The 18,954-nt window shown below is 38.7% G+C and overlaps 1 protein-coding gene across 1 annotated transcript in view; it reads left to right on the top strand.

Moving 5' to 3' along the window:
* Nucleotides 1-18,629, top strand: part of LOC145540482 (uncharacterized) — a 177,888-nt gene extending 159,259 nt beyond the window's left edge. Inside the window, exons 5-6 of the mRNA XM_081574985.1 lie at nucleotides 7,893-8,103; nucleotides 17,162-18,629. Of these exons, the coding sequence (XP_081431111.1) occupies nucleotides 7,893-8,035 (143 nt within the window). The 3' untranslated portion in view covers nucleotides 8,036-8,103; nucleotides 17,162-18,629. The remainder of the gene's footprint in view (nucleotides 1-7,892; nucleotides 8,104-17,161) is intronic.
* Nucleotides 18,630-18,954: the final 325 nt, after the last annotated feature.

The following is an 18,954-nucleotide window of genomic DNA, read 5'->3' as shown; positions in this document are numbered from 1 at the left end:
CATTTGTTTATTTTTGCTTTTATTTCCAGTATTCTGGGAGGTGGGTCATGGAGGATCCTGCTGTGATTTATGTTGGAGAGTGTTTTGCCTATGTTTTCCTCTAGGAGTTTTATAGTTTCTGGTCTTACGTTTAGATCTTTAATCCATTTTGAGTTTATTTTTGTGTATGGTGTTAGGAAGTGTTCTAGTTTCATTCTTTTACAAGTGGTTGACCAGTTTTCCCAGCACCACTTGTTAAAGAGATTGTCTTTTCTCTTTATTTATTGTCTTTTCTCTTTTCTCCATTGTATATTCTTGCCTCCTTTGTCGAAGATAAGGTGTCCATATGTGCGTGGGTTTATCTCTGGGCTTTCTATTTTGTTCCATTGATCTATATTTCTATCTTTGTGCCAGTACCATACTGTCTTGATGACTGTAGCTTTGTAGTAGAGCCTGAAGTCAGGCAGGTTGATTCCTCCAGTTCCATTCTTCTTCCTCAAGATTGCTTTGGCTATTCGAGGTTTCTTATATTTCCATACAAATTGTGAGATGATTTGTTCTAGTTCTGTGAAAAATGCCATTGGTAGCTTGATAGGGATTGCATTGAATCTATAGATTGCTTTGGGTAGTATACTCATTTTCATTATATTAATTCTTCCAATCCATGAACACGGTATATTTCTCCATCTGTTTGTGTCCTCTTTGATTTCTTTCATCAGTGTTTTATAGTTTTCTATATATAAGTCTTTTGTTTCTTTAGGTAAATATATTCCTAAGTATTTTATTCTTTTTGTTGCAATGGTGAATGGTATTGTTTCCTTAATTTCTTTTCTGTTTTCTCATTCTTGGAGTATAGGAATGCAAGGGATTTCTGTGTGTTAATTTTATATCCTGCAACTTTACTATATTCATTGATTAACTCTAGTAATTTTCTAGTAGAGTCTTAGGGTTTTCTATGTAGAGGATCATGTCATCTGCAAACAGTGAGAGTTTTACTTCTTCTTTTCCTATCTGTATTCCTTTCATTTCTTTTTCAGCTCTGATTGCTGTGGCCAAAACTTCCAAAACTATGTTGAATAGTAGTGGTGAAAGTGGGCATCCTTGTCTTGTTCCTGACTTTAGGGGAAATGCTTTCAATTTTTCACCATTGAGGATAATGTTTGCTGTAGGTTTGTCATATATAGCTTTTATTATGTTGAGGAATGTTCCTTCTATTCCTGCTTTCTGGAGGGTTTTTATCATAAATGGATGATGAATTTTGTCAAAGGCTTTTTCTGCATCTATTGAGATAACCATATGGTTTTTTTCTTTCAATTTGTTAACGTGGTGTATTGCATTGATTGATTTGCGGATGTTAAAAAAACCTTGCATTCCTGGGATAAAGCCCACTTGGTCATGATGTATGATCTTTTTAATATGATGTTGGATTCTGTTTGCTAGAATTTTATTAAGGATTTTTGCATCTATGTTCATCAGTGATATTGGCCTGTAGTTTTCCTTTTTTGTGACATCTTTGTCTGGTTTTGGAATTAGGGTTATGGTGGCCTCATAGAATGAGTTTGGAAGTTTACCATCTTCTGCAATTTTCTGGAAGAGTTTGAGTAGGATAGGTGTTAGCTCTTCTCTAATTTTTTGGTAGAATTCCGCTGTGAAGCCGTCTGGTCCTGGGCTTTTGTTTGCTGGAAGATTTCTGATTACAGTTTCGATTTCTGTGCTTGTGATGGGTCTGTTAAGATCTTCTATTTCTTCCTGGTTCAGTTTTGGAAAGTTATACTTTTCTAAGAATTTGTCCATTTCTTCCAAGTTGTCCATTTTATTGGCATATAGCTGTTGGTAGTAGTCTCTTATGATCCTTTGTATTTCTGTGGAGTCTGTTGTGATCTCTCCATTTTCATTTCTAATTTTGTTGATCTGATTCTTCTCCCTTTGTTTCTTGATGAGTCTGGCTAATGGCTTGTCAATTTTGTTTATCTTCTCGAAAAACCAGCTTTTAGTTTTGTTGATTTTTGCTATGGTCTCTTTTGTTTCTTTTGCATTTATTTCTGCCCTAATTTTTAAGATTTCTTTCCTTCTACTGACCCTGGGGTTCTTCATTTCTTCCTTCTCTAGTTGCTTTAGGTGTAGAGTTAGTTGATTTATTTGATTTTTTTCTTGTTTCTTGAGGTACGCCTGTATTGCTATGAACCTTCCCCTTAGTATTGCTTTTACAGTGTCCCATAGGTTTTGGGTTGTTGTGTTTTCATTTTCATTCGTTTCTATGCATAATTTGATTTCTTTTTTGATTTCTTCTGTGATTTGTTGGTTATTCAGAAGCGTGTTGTTTAGCCTCCATATGTTGGAATTTTTAATAGTTTTTTTCCTGTAATTGAGGTCTAATCTTACTGCATTGTGGTCAGAGAAGATGGCTGGGATGATTTCAATTTTTTTGAATTTACCAAGGCTAGATTTATGGCCCAGGATGTGATCTATCCTGGAGAAAGTTCCATGTGCACTTGAGAAAAAGGTAAAATTGATTGTTTTGGGGTGGAAAGTCCTGTAAATATCAATTAAATCTAATTTGTCTATTGTATCATTTAAAGTTTGTGTTTCCTTGTTAATTTTCTGTTTAGTTGATCTATCCATATGCGTGAGTGGAGTATTAAAGTCTCCCACTATTATTGTGTTATTGTTAATTTCCCCTTTCATACTTGTTAGTATTTGCCTTATATATTGTGGAGCTCCTATGTTGGGTGCATATATATTTATGATTGTTACGTCTTCTTCTTGGATTGATCCTTTGATCTTTATGTAGTGTCCTTCTTTGTCCCTTTTCACATCCTTTATTTTAAAGTCTATTTTATCTGAAATGAGTATTGCGACTCCTGCTTTCTTTTGGTCTCCGTTTGCATGAAATATATTTTTCCATCCCTTCACTTTCAGCCTGTGTGTGTCCCTAGTTTTGAGGTGGGTCTCTTGTAGACAGCATATATAGGGGTCTTGTTTTTGTATCCATTCAGCAAGCCTTTGTCTTTTGGTTGGGGCATTCAACCCATTTACATTTAAGGTAATTATTGATAAGTATGATCCCGTTGCCATTTACTTTGTTGTTTTGAGTTCGTGTTGAAACATCCTTTCTGTGTTTCCTGTTTAGAGAAGATCCTTTAGCATTTGTTGGAGAGCTGGTTTGGTGGTGCTGAATTCCCTCAGCTCTTGCTTGTCTGTAAAGCTTTTGAATTCTCCTTCATATCTGAATGAGATCCTTGCTGGGTACAGTAATCTGGGTTGTAGATTATTCTCTTTCATTACTTTAAGTATGTCCTGCCATTCCCTTCTAGACTGAAGGGTTTCTATTGAAAAATCAGCTGTTATCCTTATGGGGATCCCCTTGTGTGTTATTTGTTGTTTTTCCCTTGCTGCTTTTAATATTTGTTCTTTGTATTTGATCTTTGTTAATTTGATTAATATGTGTCTTGGGGTGTTTCACCTTGGGTTTATCCTGTTTGGAACTCTCTGGGTTTCTTGGACTTCTGTGACTATTTCTTTCCTCATTTTAGGGAAATTTTCAACTATTATCTCCTCGAGTATTTTTTCATGGCCTTTCCTTTTATCTTCTTCTTCTGGGACTCCTATGATTCGAATGTTGGGGCGTTTCATATTGTCCCAGAGGTCCCTGAGGTTTTCCTCACTTCTTTTGATTCTTTTTTCTTTTTTCCTCTCTGCTTCGTTTATTTCCATCATTCTATCTTCTACCTCATTTATCCTATCTTCTGCCTCCGTTATTCTACTGTTGGTTCCCTCCAGAGTGTCTTTTATCTCCTTTATTTCATTATTCATTCTATATTGACTCCTTTTTATTTCTTCTAAGTCCTTGATAAACATTTCTTGCATATTCTCAATCCTTGTCTCCAGGCTATTTATCTGTAACTCCATTTTGCTTTCAAGATTTTGGATCATTTTTATTATCATTATTCTAAATTCTTTTTCAGATAGATTCCCTATCTCCTCCTCTTTTGTTTGGTTTGGTGGGCATTTCTCATTTTCCTTTACTTGCTGAGTATTTCTCTGCCTTTCATCTTGTTTAGATTGCTGTGTTAGGCGTGGCCCTTCTGTATTCTGGTAGTATGAAGTTCCTCTTTATTGTGGAGGTTCCTCACTGTGGGTGGGGTTGGACAGGTGGCTTGTCAAGGCTTCCTGGTTGGGGGAGCTTGTGTCGGTGTTCTGGTGGGTGGAGCTGGATTTCTGCTCTCTAGAGTGCAATGGAGTGACCAGTATTAATTTTTGAGATGTCTATGGATTTGGTGTGCCTCTGGGCAGCCTATATATTGATGCTCAGGGCTATGTTCCTGCGTTGCTGGAGAATTTGCGTGGTATGTCTTGCTCTGGAACTTATTGGCTCTTGGGTGGAGCTTGGTTTCAGTGTATATGTGGAGGCTATTGGATGGTCTCTTATTAATTAATGTTTCCCCTGGCTTTCAGTCTTATTCTTGCAGTAGCCTCAAGACTTCTCCTTCCATACAGCATCAATAATAAAACTTTTAGGTTAATGGTGAAAAGATTCTCCACAGTGAGGGATACCCGGAAAGGTTCACTGAGTTACATGGAGAGATGAGGTTGGGGGGGGTGGGTTGAGGTGACCAGGAGGGGAAGAGGGGAATTCAAATGTGGAGAGAGCAATCTAGCCAGTAAGCACTTCCCTCTGTGCTTTCCACAGTTTGGAACCCTCAGAGTGGTTCACAGAGATACATAGAGAGGGGGGAGGAAGCTAATAGAGGTGAGCATGAGTAGAAAGGGAGGAATCAAGAGGGGAGAGAGAGATCTGGGCAGTATCCTCTTCCTGAAGTGTTCTCCGGTACCCAGAACACCCTCAGAGATTCACAGAATTGGGTTGAGAAGAGAAGGAGGAGGGTGGGAGATAGAGGTTCCCTGGGGAAAAGTGTGAACCACTTTTCACACTTTAATGTGAAAAGTGTCCAACCAAGTCACTGATAAAAATATTGATTAGAACACGCCAAAGATAGAGCCCTGAAGTATAGCTCCTACAATCTCCCTCTAGTCATTTATCAACACTCTTTTATACAATCTTTTATCCAGTTGTTATTCACCTGGTAGAACCATCATTCATCCTAAATTTTTTTTCTGTAATCCACAAGGATATGAAGATTGAAGTTGGTAAATACTGAGATCTATACTAATAATAATAACAAAAAATGCTAGCATTTACTGAGTACTTACTATCTTCCGGGTACTGTGCTGAATTTATTACATACCACATTTAATTTCGTGTATTTATGCCACTTCTTTCTCTTTTTTTTAATAATGAACCAGATCATAAAGCTAGTAAGTGATGGGATGAATATTTAATCCTAGACAGTCTGACTCCAGAGTATAATCACTGACTCTAACTCTGTGGATGTCCCTGACTTACAACTCTGTCCTGACATCAAATATTTTTTGGAAAGCCTATTATGTGCCAAGATATGTGCTAAAAAGAAGGGGGACAAATATGAATATGATCTGAACCCTTCCTCTAAGGTCTAAAAAGGGATATTGAGAATTATGAACTACTAAACAGATGAATCTCTCTTCTCCAGTTATTTTGTTGTTATGAAAATCCATGGATGTCTCTCCCTTTTTCCCAATGATACTTGGTTCCAAAAAACCTGTTGGTAGCCAATAAGCACAAAAATCCAGGATAAATGCACCTCTTGTCAGAGGTTTCTAAAAAGCAGAAACTGCCCACCTTTTTTGATGAAGCCTGCTTATTTATAGTGCCACATAAATGCCAGTTGTTTGAACCATGAGAGTAGCTGTGCTTAAACAGATACCCCTGACCTGCTGCCAATGTGCCGTCTTTGATCTCGTGAGTCTTTTACTAAGTTCTTATGTGATTTCATCTCACTGCCCCTTAACTGAAAGCAATTTTCATGTTTTATATTTAATCCTTTGGAGGCACTGAGCCAGGTGGTGAATTAATTACTTCCGTAAGATGAGAAAAGATCCTAACTTCATTGTTGAATTCATCTAAAGTTAGGAACTTTTTTTTCGAAGCTGTATTAATACCATTTAGGCTTTTATTTTGATTAAAAATATGTTTAAAAGGCAGAGTAGTATGGTCTAATGGCTGATTCTAAATGTTTTGGGATAAGGATTGCTTTAGACACTTTAGTCACAGATGGAACTATGAAGGACTAATTTTGTTAGTAAAGCAGTCTGTTTTCGAGGCAATGACAAATTTCCTTGGGGGTGGTATGCTATGAGATCTTCATCACTGGAGATAGAGGGGAAAAGTCAGGTTTGAAGTTTATAAAATTTACATTGGAGGGTTACTTCACCATACACCAGAGAAACTCCTGCAAGCATAGCATTTCTCTGAGAGGAAAAGGTAAGTGAGCACGGGAAAGAAATAGGTGAGGGGTATTAAGAGGTTCTGTTAACAGCCCTCCCCAAGCCAGTCCCCAACAATGGTCCTTCAGCTCTGTTTTGTCTGGGGTCAATAGAAGGAACCCCAGTTTGATTCAGAAATAAAGGATCAGAGAGTGAAGAGGTATGAACTCTGGTGTACATGCCCCCCGGTAGACTGTGGGCAGGGCTGCTCGCTTGGGAGGGCAGGGGGCACCTTATGGGTCTGGCACAACTGTGCTGATTGAAGTGCCAGGTGCAGCACCTACTGCACATGGCCCACTGAAATGGAAGTGGGGAAGGAACTGTATGAAAGCAGTCAAAAAGTACAAACTTCCAGTTATTAATTTAAGTACAGCATGATAAATATAATTAACTGCTGTAAGTTATATACAGCAGTTGTTAGGAGAATAAATCCTAATAGTTCTCATCACAAACAAAAAACACTTTTTTCTATTTAATTTTGTATCTATATGACATGACAGATGTTCACTAAATCTATTGTGGTAGTCATTTTGTAATGCATGTAAGTCAAATTATTATGCTATATATCTTAAGCTTATACAGTGCTGTCAATTATATCTCAATAAAACTGGAAAAAACAAAAGAAGAGGCAAGAAAAAGAGAGAAAAGGAGAGAAAGAGAAAGGTGGAAGAATTAAGAGAGTTGTGGACTTGAAGTTAAAATCTACTGTTCTAAATCTTATTTCCAGCACTAACTTGAAATGCTACCTTGGCCAAATCACTTAACATCACTAAGTCTCAGTCTCTTTGCTTATAAAATGGGAATAATGATACTTCCTCATAGGATCCACTGAAATAAAGTTATTAATAATAAATTGTCTGTAAAAATGCTAACGATATTTGCATCATGACACTCAAATACATTGCCAATTATTGTGGTTCTTTATGCACTGAATATTATCATTGCAGTTGGAGAGGAGGTGACCATTACTATCTTTTACAAATGGAAAAGCTATATTTTAAATGACCTGAATCTCATCATTTAGAAAGAGGTAGAGAAACCTGTCTTTTGACAAACACTTTCCCTACGAGTTCTTGTTCAATAGCAAACAATATAGTAATAGAAGGAAAAGCCTCTCTTAAATCAAGTAGAATACATCTTCCTTGAGTGATTGAATGCAAACCTCGACTATGTAAGCATTTTCAGAAGAAGGTCATTGTCTGCGGAATTAATTTTCATTCTTGGCTTAACAATGCCTGTTGGCCGTCAGAGCTTGGTGAAAATCCCATCTATTTAGTTAGGGACTGGCCTGATTGATGGAGAAAGATTGACAGGAGTTATAGGATAAATCCTTGCACCTAGGAATAAATTATTTAAGTGTCCTTTAATTTTGAGTAGAAACTAGGGCTCTGTCTAGACATGTAATATAAAGTAGAAGGTAAAAGTTTTCATCTGAATATAGCTAAATAATGAAAGCCCTAATGTATCCCACACAAAACAGATGCTTAATGAACTTTGCTAATTTTGTGAATCAAAAAAAACACCTCTTTTTTTCTTTCTTAAATGTCCAGATGCTGCTGCTGCTGCTAAGTCGCTTCAGTCGTGTCTGACTCTGTGCTACCCCAAAGACGGCAGCCCACCAGGCTCCCCCATCCCTGGGATTCTCCAGGCAAGAACACTGGAGTGGGTTGCCATTTCCTCCTCCAATACATGAAAGTGAAAAGTGAAAGTGAAGTCGCTCAGTCGTGTCCGACTCTTCGAGATAGTTCTCACTTATTACATGTAAGTCCAATACACACTATGTATTATTACAATGTGATTTTCTTACCTTTTTGTACTTTTTTTTCCACTTGGTCTTCACATATACCAGCCAAGCCTTGTTCTGTGCAATTTTCGTCTGAAAATGATTAATACATAATAGTTTAAGCAAATCTAAAATTTCAAACTATCCACATTCCATTCTTTGAAATGCTTAAAAAAAAAAAAAAGATTCCCTATTATTCCCAAATCCACACTCTGAGAATCGCCAGAGTCTGTTTTGAGCTTATCATTAGTCCACATATAAAAGCATTTTGTATCTCCAAGTGCCAATGTATTTGATATATCTTTCATTAATTACTATCAGAAAGTGATTCCAGGAAAAAGAGCTAGTACTAAGAGCAAATCATAGTGTGTAAGACTAGAATGAAACACAGCATAAAGAAATCTATATTTTAGATGATAAACAGTTCAAATACAGCATAAAGGAATCTATATTTTAAATGATAAATATTTCAAAATTTAAAATATATATAACAAGAAACAAAAACTTTTTAAAAATGTAAAATCACTTGGTTTTAGAGAAAGCCTATGATGTAGAAGATTAAGTTTGACAATTTTGAGTTTATTTTCACCTACAACTTATGAGGCAATTGCAGTCATCCTGTCTGTATTTGGTCTTCTTATTTTAATATGTCACTGTGTGTGTGTGCTCAGTCACTCAGTCGTGTCTGACTTTTTGCGACCCCATGGACTGTAGCCACAGGCTCCTCTGTCCATGGGATTTCCCAGGCAAGAATATTGGAACGGGTTGCCATTTCCTAGTCCAGTGGATCTTCCCAACCCAGGGATTGAACCCACATCTTCTGCATTGGCAGTTGGATTCTTCACCACCGAGTCTCCAGGGAAGCCCAAATAAGTAAATAAAGCAATGACTTAGGTTCCACCATAATAACAGCTGTCAGTCTAATAGGGAGAATTAGACATGAAGAAAAAGAATCTAAATATGAGGCAAAATGTGCTAAGAATTTAAATAAATTATTACTGAAGCTCAAGGGAAGGTAGGATTTTTTTTTTTCCTGCTAGGGGGAGAGGAAGACAGGAGGGAGAATTTGAAGAACTCTATGGAGGAGTTGTCTTTTTGTGCTCATCCTCCAAGAATGAAACATAGGTAGGGCAGGAAAGATATCATGAGCTTCTCATGATCAAGCATGCCTCTCATTCACACATCAGTCACAACTAGCCTCACTCCTTTCCCTTGAAGGTTAAACCTCCTTATATTTTTCCAAATCAGCCATGCTCTCCATGCGTATGTGCTTTGGTATAGGCTTTTTTTCTTAGGATATCTCTTTTTCCTATTATTTCATGTAAACTCTCACCCTTTCTTCAACACGACCTAGAAATCACTCTGCCTTCTCCTCCAGTCTCCCAAAGTTTGGTCACCGCTTCCTTTGTCCTACATAAATTTTGTGTACTCTTTATTATAATAGTCATTACTCTGTTTTGCCATCAACTTGTTCATCTTTATTAAAAGTGTCAAGAAACATGATGCATCTTTATAAAACTATTACTTATTTCAATGCATGGCACTGAGAAAATAATACATGTTAGTTGACTAAACGAATGAAACAATGAGTTAAGTGTGTTTTGTATGTTATCTCATTCTGGTGTTTTGCATTTTCCTGATTATTAATGATGTTGAGCATCTTTGCTTGTCCTATTGACCGTTTATAGGTCTATTTTGTGAAATGTCCATTCAAATTTTGCCAATTAAATTTTGTTTGTTTGTTTGTTTAAATGGATTGTAGGAGCTTCATATATAGTCAGCAGTGTATATGCAATTTTGCAAGAAGAACACACTGGTCATAGCAAACACCCTCATCCAACAGCAGAAGAGATGGCCATTACCAGAAGGTCAATATCGAAATCAGATTGATTACATTCTTTTCAGCCAAAGAAGGAACTCTATACAGTCAGCAAAAACAAGACCAGAAGCTAACTATGACTCAGATCATGAACTCCTTATTGCAAAATTCAGACTTAAATTGAAGAAAGTAGGGAAACCACTAGACCATTCAGTTCAGTTCAGTTCAGTCGCTCAGTCGTGTCTGACTCTTTGTGACCCCATGAATTGCAGCACGCCAGTCCTCCCTGTCCATCATCAACTCCCGGAGTTTACCCAAACCCATACCCATCGAGTCAGTGATGCCATCCAACCATCTCATCCTCTGTCGTCCCCTTCTCCTCCTGCCCCCAATCCTTCCCAGCATTAGGGTCTTTTCCAGTGAGTCAACTCTTCGCATGAGGTGGCCAAAGTATTGGAGTTTCAGCTTCAACATCAGTCCTTCCAATGAATACCTAGGACTGATCTCCTTTAGGATGGATTGATTGGATCTCCTTGCAGTCCAAGGGACTCTCAAGAGTCTTCTCCAACACCACAGTTCAAAAGCATCAATTCTTTAGCGCTCAGCTTTCTTCACCGTACAACGCTCAAATCCATGCATAACCACTGGAAAAACCATAGCCTTGACTAGACGGACCTTTGTTGGCAAAGTAATGTCTCTGCTTTTAAATATGCTATCTAGGTTGGTCATAACTTTCCTTCCAAGGAGTAAGCATCTTTTAGTTTCATGGCTGCAATCACCATCAGCAGTGATTTTGGAGCCCAAAAAAATAAAGTCTGACACTGTTTCCACTGTTTCCCCATCTATTTGCCATGAAGGGATGGGACCAGATGCCATGATCTTAATTTTCTGGATGTTGAGCTTTAAGTCAACTTTTCCACTCTCCTCTTTCACTCTCATCAAGAGGCTCTTTAGTTCTTCACTTTCTGCCATAACGGTGGTGTCATCTGCATAGCTCAGGTTATTGATATTTCTCCCGGCAAACTTGATTCCAGCATGTACTTCTTCCAGCCCAGCGTTTCTCATGATGTACTCTGCATATAAGATAAATAAGCAGGGTGACAATATACAGCCTTGACATACTCCTTTTCCTATTTGGAACCAGTCTGTTGTTCCATGTTCAGTTCTAACTGTTGCTTCCTGACCTGCATACAGGTTTCTCAAGAGACAGGTCAGATGATCTGGTATTCCCATCTCTTTCAGAATTTTCCACAGTGTATTGTGATCCACACAGTCAAAGGCTTTGGCATAGTCAATAAAGCAGAAATAGATGTTTTTCTGGAACTGTCTTGCTTTTTCGATGATCCAGCGGATGTTGGCGATTTGATCTCTGGTTCCTCTGCCTTTTCTAAAACCAGCTTGAACATCTGGCGGTTCACGGTTCACGTATTGCTGAAGCCTGGCTTGGAGAATGTTGAGGATTACTTTACTAGCGTGTGAGATGAGTGCAATCGTGCGGTAGTTTGAGCATTCTTTGGCATTGCCTTTCTTTGGGATTGGAATGAAAACTTACCTTTTCTAGTCCTGTGGCCACTGCTGAGTTTTCCAGATTTGCTGGCATATCGAGTGCAGCACTTTCACAGCATCATCTTTGAGGACTTGAAATAGCTCAGGAGGAATTCACCTCCACTAGCTTTGTTCTTAGTCATGCTTCCTATGGCCCACTTGACTTCACATTCCAGGATGTCTGGCTCTAGGTGAGTGATCACACCATTGTGATTATCTGGGAGGTGAAGTTCTTTTTTGTACAGTTCTTCTGTGTATTCTTGCCACCTCTTCTTAATATCTTCTGCTTCTGTTAGGTCCATACCATTTTTGTCCTTTATCGAGCCCATCTTTTCATGAAATGTTCCTTTGGTATCTCTAATTTTCTTGAAGAGATCTCTAGTCTTTCCCAATCTGTTGTTTTTCTCTATTTCTTTGTATTTATCGCGGAGGAAGGCTTTCTTATCTCTCCTTGCTATTCTTTGGAACTCTGCATTCAGATGGGAATATCTTTCCTTTTCTCCTTTTCTTTTCCCAGCTATTTGTAAGGCCTCCTCAGACAGCCATTTTGCTTTTTTGCATTTCTTTTCCATGGGGATGGTCTTGATCCCTGTCTCCTGTACAATGTCATGAACCTCCGTCCATAGTTCATCAGGCACTCTGTCTATCAGATCTAGTCCCTTAAATCTATTTGTCACTTCCACTGTATAATCATAAGGGATTTGATTTAGGTCATACCTGAATGGTCTAGTGGTTTCCCCTGCTTTCTTCAATTTAAGTCTGAATTTGGCAATAAGGAGTTCATGAGCAGACTGTGGCTCAGACCATTCAGGTATGACCTAAATCAAATCCCTTATGATTATACAGTGGAAGTGACATAGATTCAAGGCATTAGATCTCATAGACAAAATATCTGAGGAACTATGGATGGAGGTTCATGACATTGTACAGGAGGAATGGATCAAAACCATCCCCAAGAAAAAGAAAGGCAAAAAGGCAAAATGGTTGTCTGAGGAGGCCTTACACATAGCTGAGAGAAGAAGAGAAGTGAAAGGCAAAGGAGAAAAGGAAAGATATACCCATTTGAATGCAGAGTTCCAAAGAAGAGCAAGGAGAGATAAGAAAGCCTTCCTCAGTAACCAATGCAAAGAAATAGAGGAAAACAATAGAATGGGAAAGAATAGAGATCTCTTCAAGAAAATTAGAGCTACCAAGGGAACACTTCATGCAAAGATGGGCACAAGACAGGACAGAAATGGTATGGACCTAACAGAAGCAGAAGATATTAAGAAGAGGTGGCAAAAATGCACAGAAGATCTATACAAAAAAGATCTTCATGACCCAGATAACTACGATGGTGTGATCACTTACCTAGAGCCAGACTTTCTGGAATGTGAAGTCAAGTGGGCCTTAGGAAGCATCACTAGGAGCAAAGCTAGTGGAGGTGATGGAATTTCTCCTGAGCTAGTTCAAATCCTAAAAGATGATGCTATGAAAGTGCTGCCCTCAGTATGCTAGCAACTTTGGAAAACTCAGCAGTGGCCACAGGACTGGAAAAGGTCAGTTTTCATTCCAATCCCAAAGAAGGGCAATGCCAAAGAATATGCAAACTACCTCACAATTGCATTCATCTCACACGCTAGTAAAGTAATGCTAAAAATTCTCCAAGCCAGTCTTCAACAGTACATGAACCATGAACTTCCAGATGTTCAAGCTGGATTTAGAAAAGGCAGAGGAACAAGAGATCAAATTGCCAACATCCCTTGGATCATCGAAAAAGCAAGAGAGTTCCAGAAAAACATCTACTTCTGCTTTATTGACTATGCCAAAGCCTTTGACAGTGTACGTTACACTGAACTGTGGAAAATTCTTCAAGAGATGGGAACACCAGACCACCTTACCGGCCTCCTGAGAAATGTGTATGCAGGTTAAGAGGCAGTTGTTAGAACCGGACATGGAACAACAGACTGGTTTCAAATCAGGATAGGAGTATGTCAAGGCTGTATATTGTCACTCTGCTTATTTAACTTATATACAGAGTACATTATGTGAAATGCCAGGTTGGATGAAACACAGCTGGAATCAAGATTGCCGGGAGAAATATCAATAACCTGAGCTATGCAGATGACACAACCCTTATGGCAGAAAGTGAAGAGGAACTAAAGAGCCTTTTGATGAAAGTGAAAGAGGAAAGTGAAAACACTGACTTAAAACTCAACACTCGAAAAACTAAAATCATGGCATTGGGTCCCACCACTTCATGGCAAATAGATGGGGAAACAGTGGAAACCATGACAGATTTTATTTTCTTGAGCTCCAAAATTACTGCAGGTGGTGACTGCAGCCATGAAATTAAAAGATGCTTGTTCCTTGAAAGAAATACTATGACCAACCTAGACAGCATATTAAAAAGTAGAGACATTACTTTGCCAACAAAGGCCTGTCTTATCAAAGTTATGGTTTTTCCTGTAGTCATGTAAGGATGTATAGCTGGACTATAAAGAAAGCTGAGCACCGAAGAACTGATGCTTTTGAACTGTGGTGTTGGAGAAGACTCTTGATAGTCCACTGGACTGCAAGGAGATCCAATCAATCCATCCTAAAGGAAATCAGTCCTGGGTGTTCATTGGAAAGACTGATGCTGAAGCTGAAGCTCCAATACTTTGGCCACCTGATGTGAAGAACTGACTCATTTGAAAGACCCTGATGCTGGGAAAGATTGAAGGCAGGAGGAGAAGGGGACAAGAGAGGATGAGACGATTGGATGGCATCACTGACTCAATGGACATGAGTTTGAGCAAACTCCAGGAGTTGGTGATCGACAGGGAGGCCTGGCATGCTGCAGTCCATGGGTCACAAAGAGTCAGACACAACTGAGTGACTGAACTGAGTTTTGAGCTACGTATATTTTGTAGTTTACTGAAATTTTGACTTAATTCTGGCAATTGATTAGATTGCAGCCATAGTCCCTTCCTACTTCCTAGAGATGGTAGACTGCAAACTAGGTCCCAAATTTCCTTCATCCTAAGAAGTGACATCATCACTTATCCAATCAAAAAAGGGTGTCTACTTCTTTATTTCCTTGTTTTTAAGCTGGCCTTGTGACTTTCTTTGGCTAATAGAATGTAGCAAAAGTGACACTGTGTGAATGCCAAGCCAAGGCATCCACAGGCCTTGCTTCTTCTAATTTCACCTTCTGAAATCAGCTGCCACATGAAGAAGACAAACCTATGAAGCAGCCCAGGGTTCTATTTCCTATAGGATGAAGAGAGATTCAGTCACCGCATCTGAGAACTGCAGAAGAAGACTCTCCCAGTCAAGTCACAGAATCATGATAAATAATCAGTGATGGTTGTTTGAAGTCATAGACTTTTTCAGTGATTTGTCACAAAGCAGTAGTTGGCACATTATAACTGAAATACACTCAATAAGTGCTTCATTTATTGGATTGGGGTTGAGCAAGATGAATTTTAAAACATTTGCTACTTTCAAAAAGCAGAGACTGAATGGAAACACAATCCCATCTCCTGACCAGTGTTGTCTGAATTATCTATGACACAACTATTAGAGGAAAAAATACAATTTTTAAATTTTAGGTCCTATCCAGATTAATTCTGAGGAGCTGGATTTTAATCTCACAAAAAAGTGGCATTTGGGAAGTTGAAAGAGTGAAGGAATTAACAACTTGGACCATATATAGTGCTGCAAAAATTACAGTATTTTTGGAAACAGCCCCAAATAATATCAAAACAAAAAATGTATGCATCTAGTTGGCAAGTAAAGTAAAAATTTCAAAGCCTGTAATGTTCTGATAAATTTTAATCCTCCCTTGCACAATATAAATGCAATTTTCACACAAGACAAATAAATATGTTATCCTTAAGAGATGAAAGTTTTGAGGGAATTATGTGTATAGTATGATAGTTTGAACACTCATGCTAGCAAGGTAATGCTCAAAATCCTTCAAATTAGGCTTTAGCAGTACGTGAACCTAGACTTTCAGATGTACAAGCTGGATTTGGAAAAGGCAGAGGAGCTAGAGATCAAATTGCCAACATATGTTGGATCATAGAAAGGGCAAAGGAATTTCAGAAAAACACCTACTTCTGCTTCATTGATTACACTAAAGCTTTTGAATGTGTGGATCACAACAAACTGTGGAAAATTCTTAAGGAGATGGGAATACCAGACCACCTTACCTGCCTCTTGAGAAACCTGTATATGAGTCAAGAAGCAACAGTTAGACTTGGACATGGAACAATAGACTGGTTCAAAATTGGGAAAGGAGCACATCAAGGCTGTATATTGTCATTCTGCTTGTTAACTTGTATGCAGAGTACACCATGTGAAATGCCAGGCTGGATGAATCACAAACTGGAATCAAAACTGTAGGGAGAAATATCAACAATCTCAGATATGCAGATGATACCACTCTAATGGTAGAAAGTGAAGAGGAACTAAAGAGTCTCTTAATGAGGGTTAAAGAGGAGATTGAAAAAGCTGACTTAAAACTCAACATTAAAAAAACTAAGATCATGGCATTTGATTCCATCAGTTCATGGCAAATAGATGGGGAAAAAGTGGAAACAGTGACAGATTTTCTTTTCTTGAGCTCCAAAATCACTGTGGATGGTGACTGCAGCCATGAAATTAAAAAACACTTGCTCCTTGGAAGAAAAGCTATGACAAAACTAGACAGCATATTAAAAAGCAGAGAAATCACTTTGCCAACAAAGATTCTTATAGTCAAAGCTGTGGTTTTTCCAGTAGTCATGTATAGATGTGAGACTTGGACCATAAAGAAGACTGAATACTGAAGAATTGATGCTTTCTAACATATTAGATGATTTACCTACTTATTTATCATCACAACAGCCTAGATATAGTATATTATCTCTTTTTTATGATTTTTCCCAAGGTTATACATTATGTAAGGGGGTAAGGATTTGAACCTGTGACTTCTTCAAAGAAGAACTTCCAGGCTCCTTCTCTTCCAGTATATAATACTGCACTGCTCTCAACAAACAAACCAACAAACTAACAAACAGATATTTCATTCCATTTAATTCATCAAAATGCAACTCAAATTATTTTTGAGATGTTACTCTATGTCCAGCCCTGTGTAACAGTTCTAAGCATCTTAAAAACTTATTACAAAGTTTCAATATCTTTATGTTTTAGACTGTGCTTTCAAATTGTGGTGCTGGAGAAGACTCTTGAGAGTCTCTTGGACTGCAAGAAGCTCAAACTAGTCAGTCCTAAAGGAAATCAACCCTAAATATTCATTGGAAGGATGGTTGCTGAAGCTGAAGCTCCAATACTTTGGCCACCTTATATGAAGAGCTGACTCATAGGAAGACCCTGATGAAGGCAGAAAGTGAAAGGGACAACAGAAGATGAGATGGTTGGATGGCATCACTGACTAAATGGACATGAGTTTGAGCAAACTCTGGAAGACAGTGAAGGATAGGGAAGCGTGGAATGCTGCAGTTAATGGGGTTGCAAAAAGTTGGACACTACATGACTTATCGACTGAATAACAGCAATGTGTAGACACTCAAACATCTGCTGAGTGGATGAGCTAGTTTTTTACATGCCCTTCCTCTATTTGCTAAGCACTATCACATTTTTAATCTTATACATCAAAAATAGAATAATGGTACTAAAAACATTACTGCTGCTGCACTGCACAGGAGCGGCTGAGAGGAGATATCCCACATCCAATGTAAGGAGCAGCGGCTGCACTTTGCTGGAGCAGACATGAAGAGATACCCACGTCCCAGGTAAGAGAAACCCAAGTAAGATGGTAGGTGCTGAGAGAGGGCATCAGAGGGCAGACAGACTGAAACCACAATCACAGACAACTAGCCAGTCTGGTCACATGGACCACAGCCTTGTCTAAGGCAATGAATCTAAGCCATGCTGTGTGGGGCCACCCAAGACAGACAGGTCATGGTGGAGAGCTCTGACAGAATGTGGTCCACTGGAGAAGGGAATGGCAAACCACTTCAGTATTCTTGCCTTGAGAACCCCATGAACAGTATGAAAAGGCAAAAAGATAGGACACTGAAAGATGAACTCCCCAAGTCGGTAGGTACCCAATATGCTAGTGGAGATCAGTGGAGAAATAACTCCAGAAAGAATGATGGGATGGAGCCAAAGCAAAAACAACACCCAGTTGCGGATGTGACTGGTGATAGAAGCAAGGTCTGATGCTGTAAAGAGCAATATTGCATAGGACCCTGGAATGTTAGGTCCATGAATCAAGGCAAATTGGAAGTGGTCAAACAGGAGATGGCAAGAGTGAACGTCGACATTCTAGGAATCAACAAACTAAAATGGACTGGAACGGTTGAATTTAACTCAGATGACCATTTTATCTACTACTGTAGGCAGGAATCCCTTAGAAGAAATGGAGTAGCCATCATGGTCAACAAAAGAGTCCGAAATGCAGTACTTGGACGCAATCTCAAAAACGACAGAATGATCTCTGTTCATTTCCAATGCAAACCATTCAATATCGCAGTAATCCATGTCTATGCCCTGACCAGCAATGCTGAATAAGCTGAAGTTGAATGGTTCTATGAAGACCTACAAGACCTTCTAGAACTAACACCCAAAAAAGATGTCCTTTTTGTAAAAGGGGACTGGAATCCAAAAGTAGGAAGTCAAGAAACATCTGGAGTAACAGGAGAATTTGGCCTTGGAGTACAGAATGAAGCAGGGCAAAGGCTAATAGAGTTTTGCAAAGAGAACGCACTGGTCATAGAAAACACCTTCTTCCAACAACACAAGAGAAGACTCTACACATGGACATCACCAGATGGCCAACACCAAAATCAGATTGATTATATTCTTTGCAGCCAAACATGGAGAAGCTCTATACAGTCAACAAAAAGAAGACCGGGGGCTGACTGTGGCTCAGATCATGAACTCCTTATTGCCAAATTCAGACTTAAACTGAAGAAAGTGGGGAAAACTACTACACCATTCAGGTATGCCCTAAATCAAACCCTTTATGATTATACAGTGGAAGTGAGAAACAGATTGAAGGGAATAGATGTGATAGACAGAGTGCCTGATGAACTATGGACGGAGGTTCATGATATTGTACAGGAGATAGGGATCGAGAACACACCCAGGAAAAATAAATGCAAAAAAGCAAAATGGCTGTCTGAGGAGGCCTTACAAATAGCTGTGAAAAGAAGAGAAGTAAAAAGCAAAGGAGAAAAGGAAATACATTCCTATTTGAATGCAGAGTTCCAAAGAATAGCAAGGAGAGATAAGAAAGCCTTCCTCAGCAATCAGTGCAAAGAAATAGAGGAAAACAACAGAATGGGAAAGACTAGAGATCTCTTCAAGAAAATTAGAGATACCAAAGGAACATTTCATGCAAAGATGGGCTCAATAAAGGACAGAAATGGTATGGACCTAACAGAAGCAGAAGATAATAAGAAGAGGTGGCAAGAATACACAGAAGAACTAT

The sequence above is a fragment of the Giraffa tippelskirchi genome, chromosome 3 (genome assembly GCF_054371585.1).
Source record: "Giraffa tippelskirchi isolate mGirTip1 chromosome 3, T2T-mGirTip1v1.2.pri, whole genome shotgun sequence".
NCBI classification, from domain to species: Eukaryota; Metazoa; Chordata; class Mammalia; order Artiodactyla; family Giraffidae; genus Giraffa; species Giraffa tippelskirchi.
Note: the sequence above shows the minus strand (reverse complement) of the source record. Positions and strands in the feature narration are given on the sequence as shown.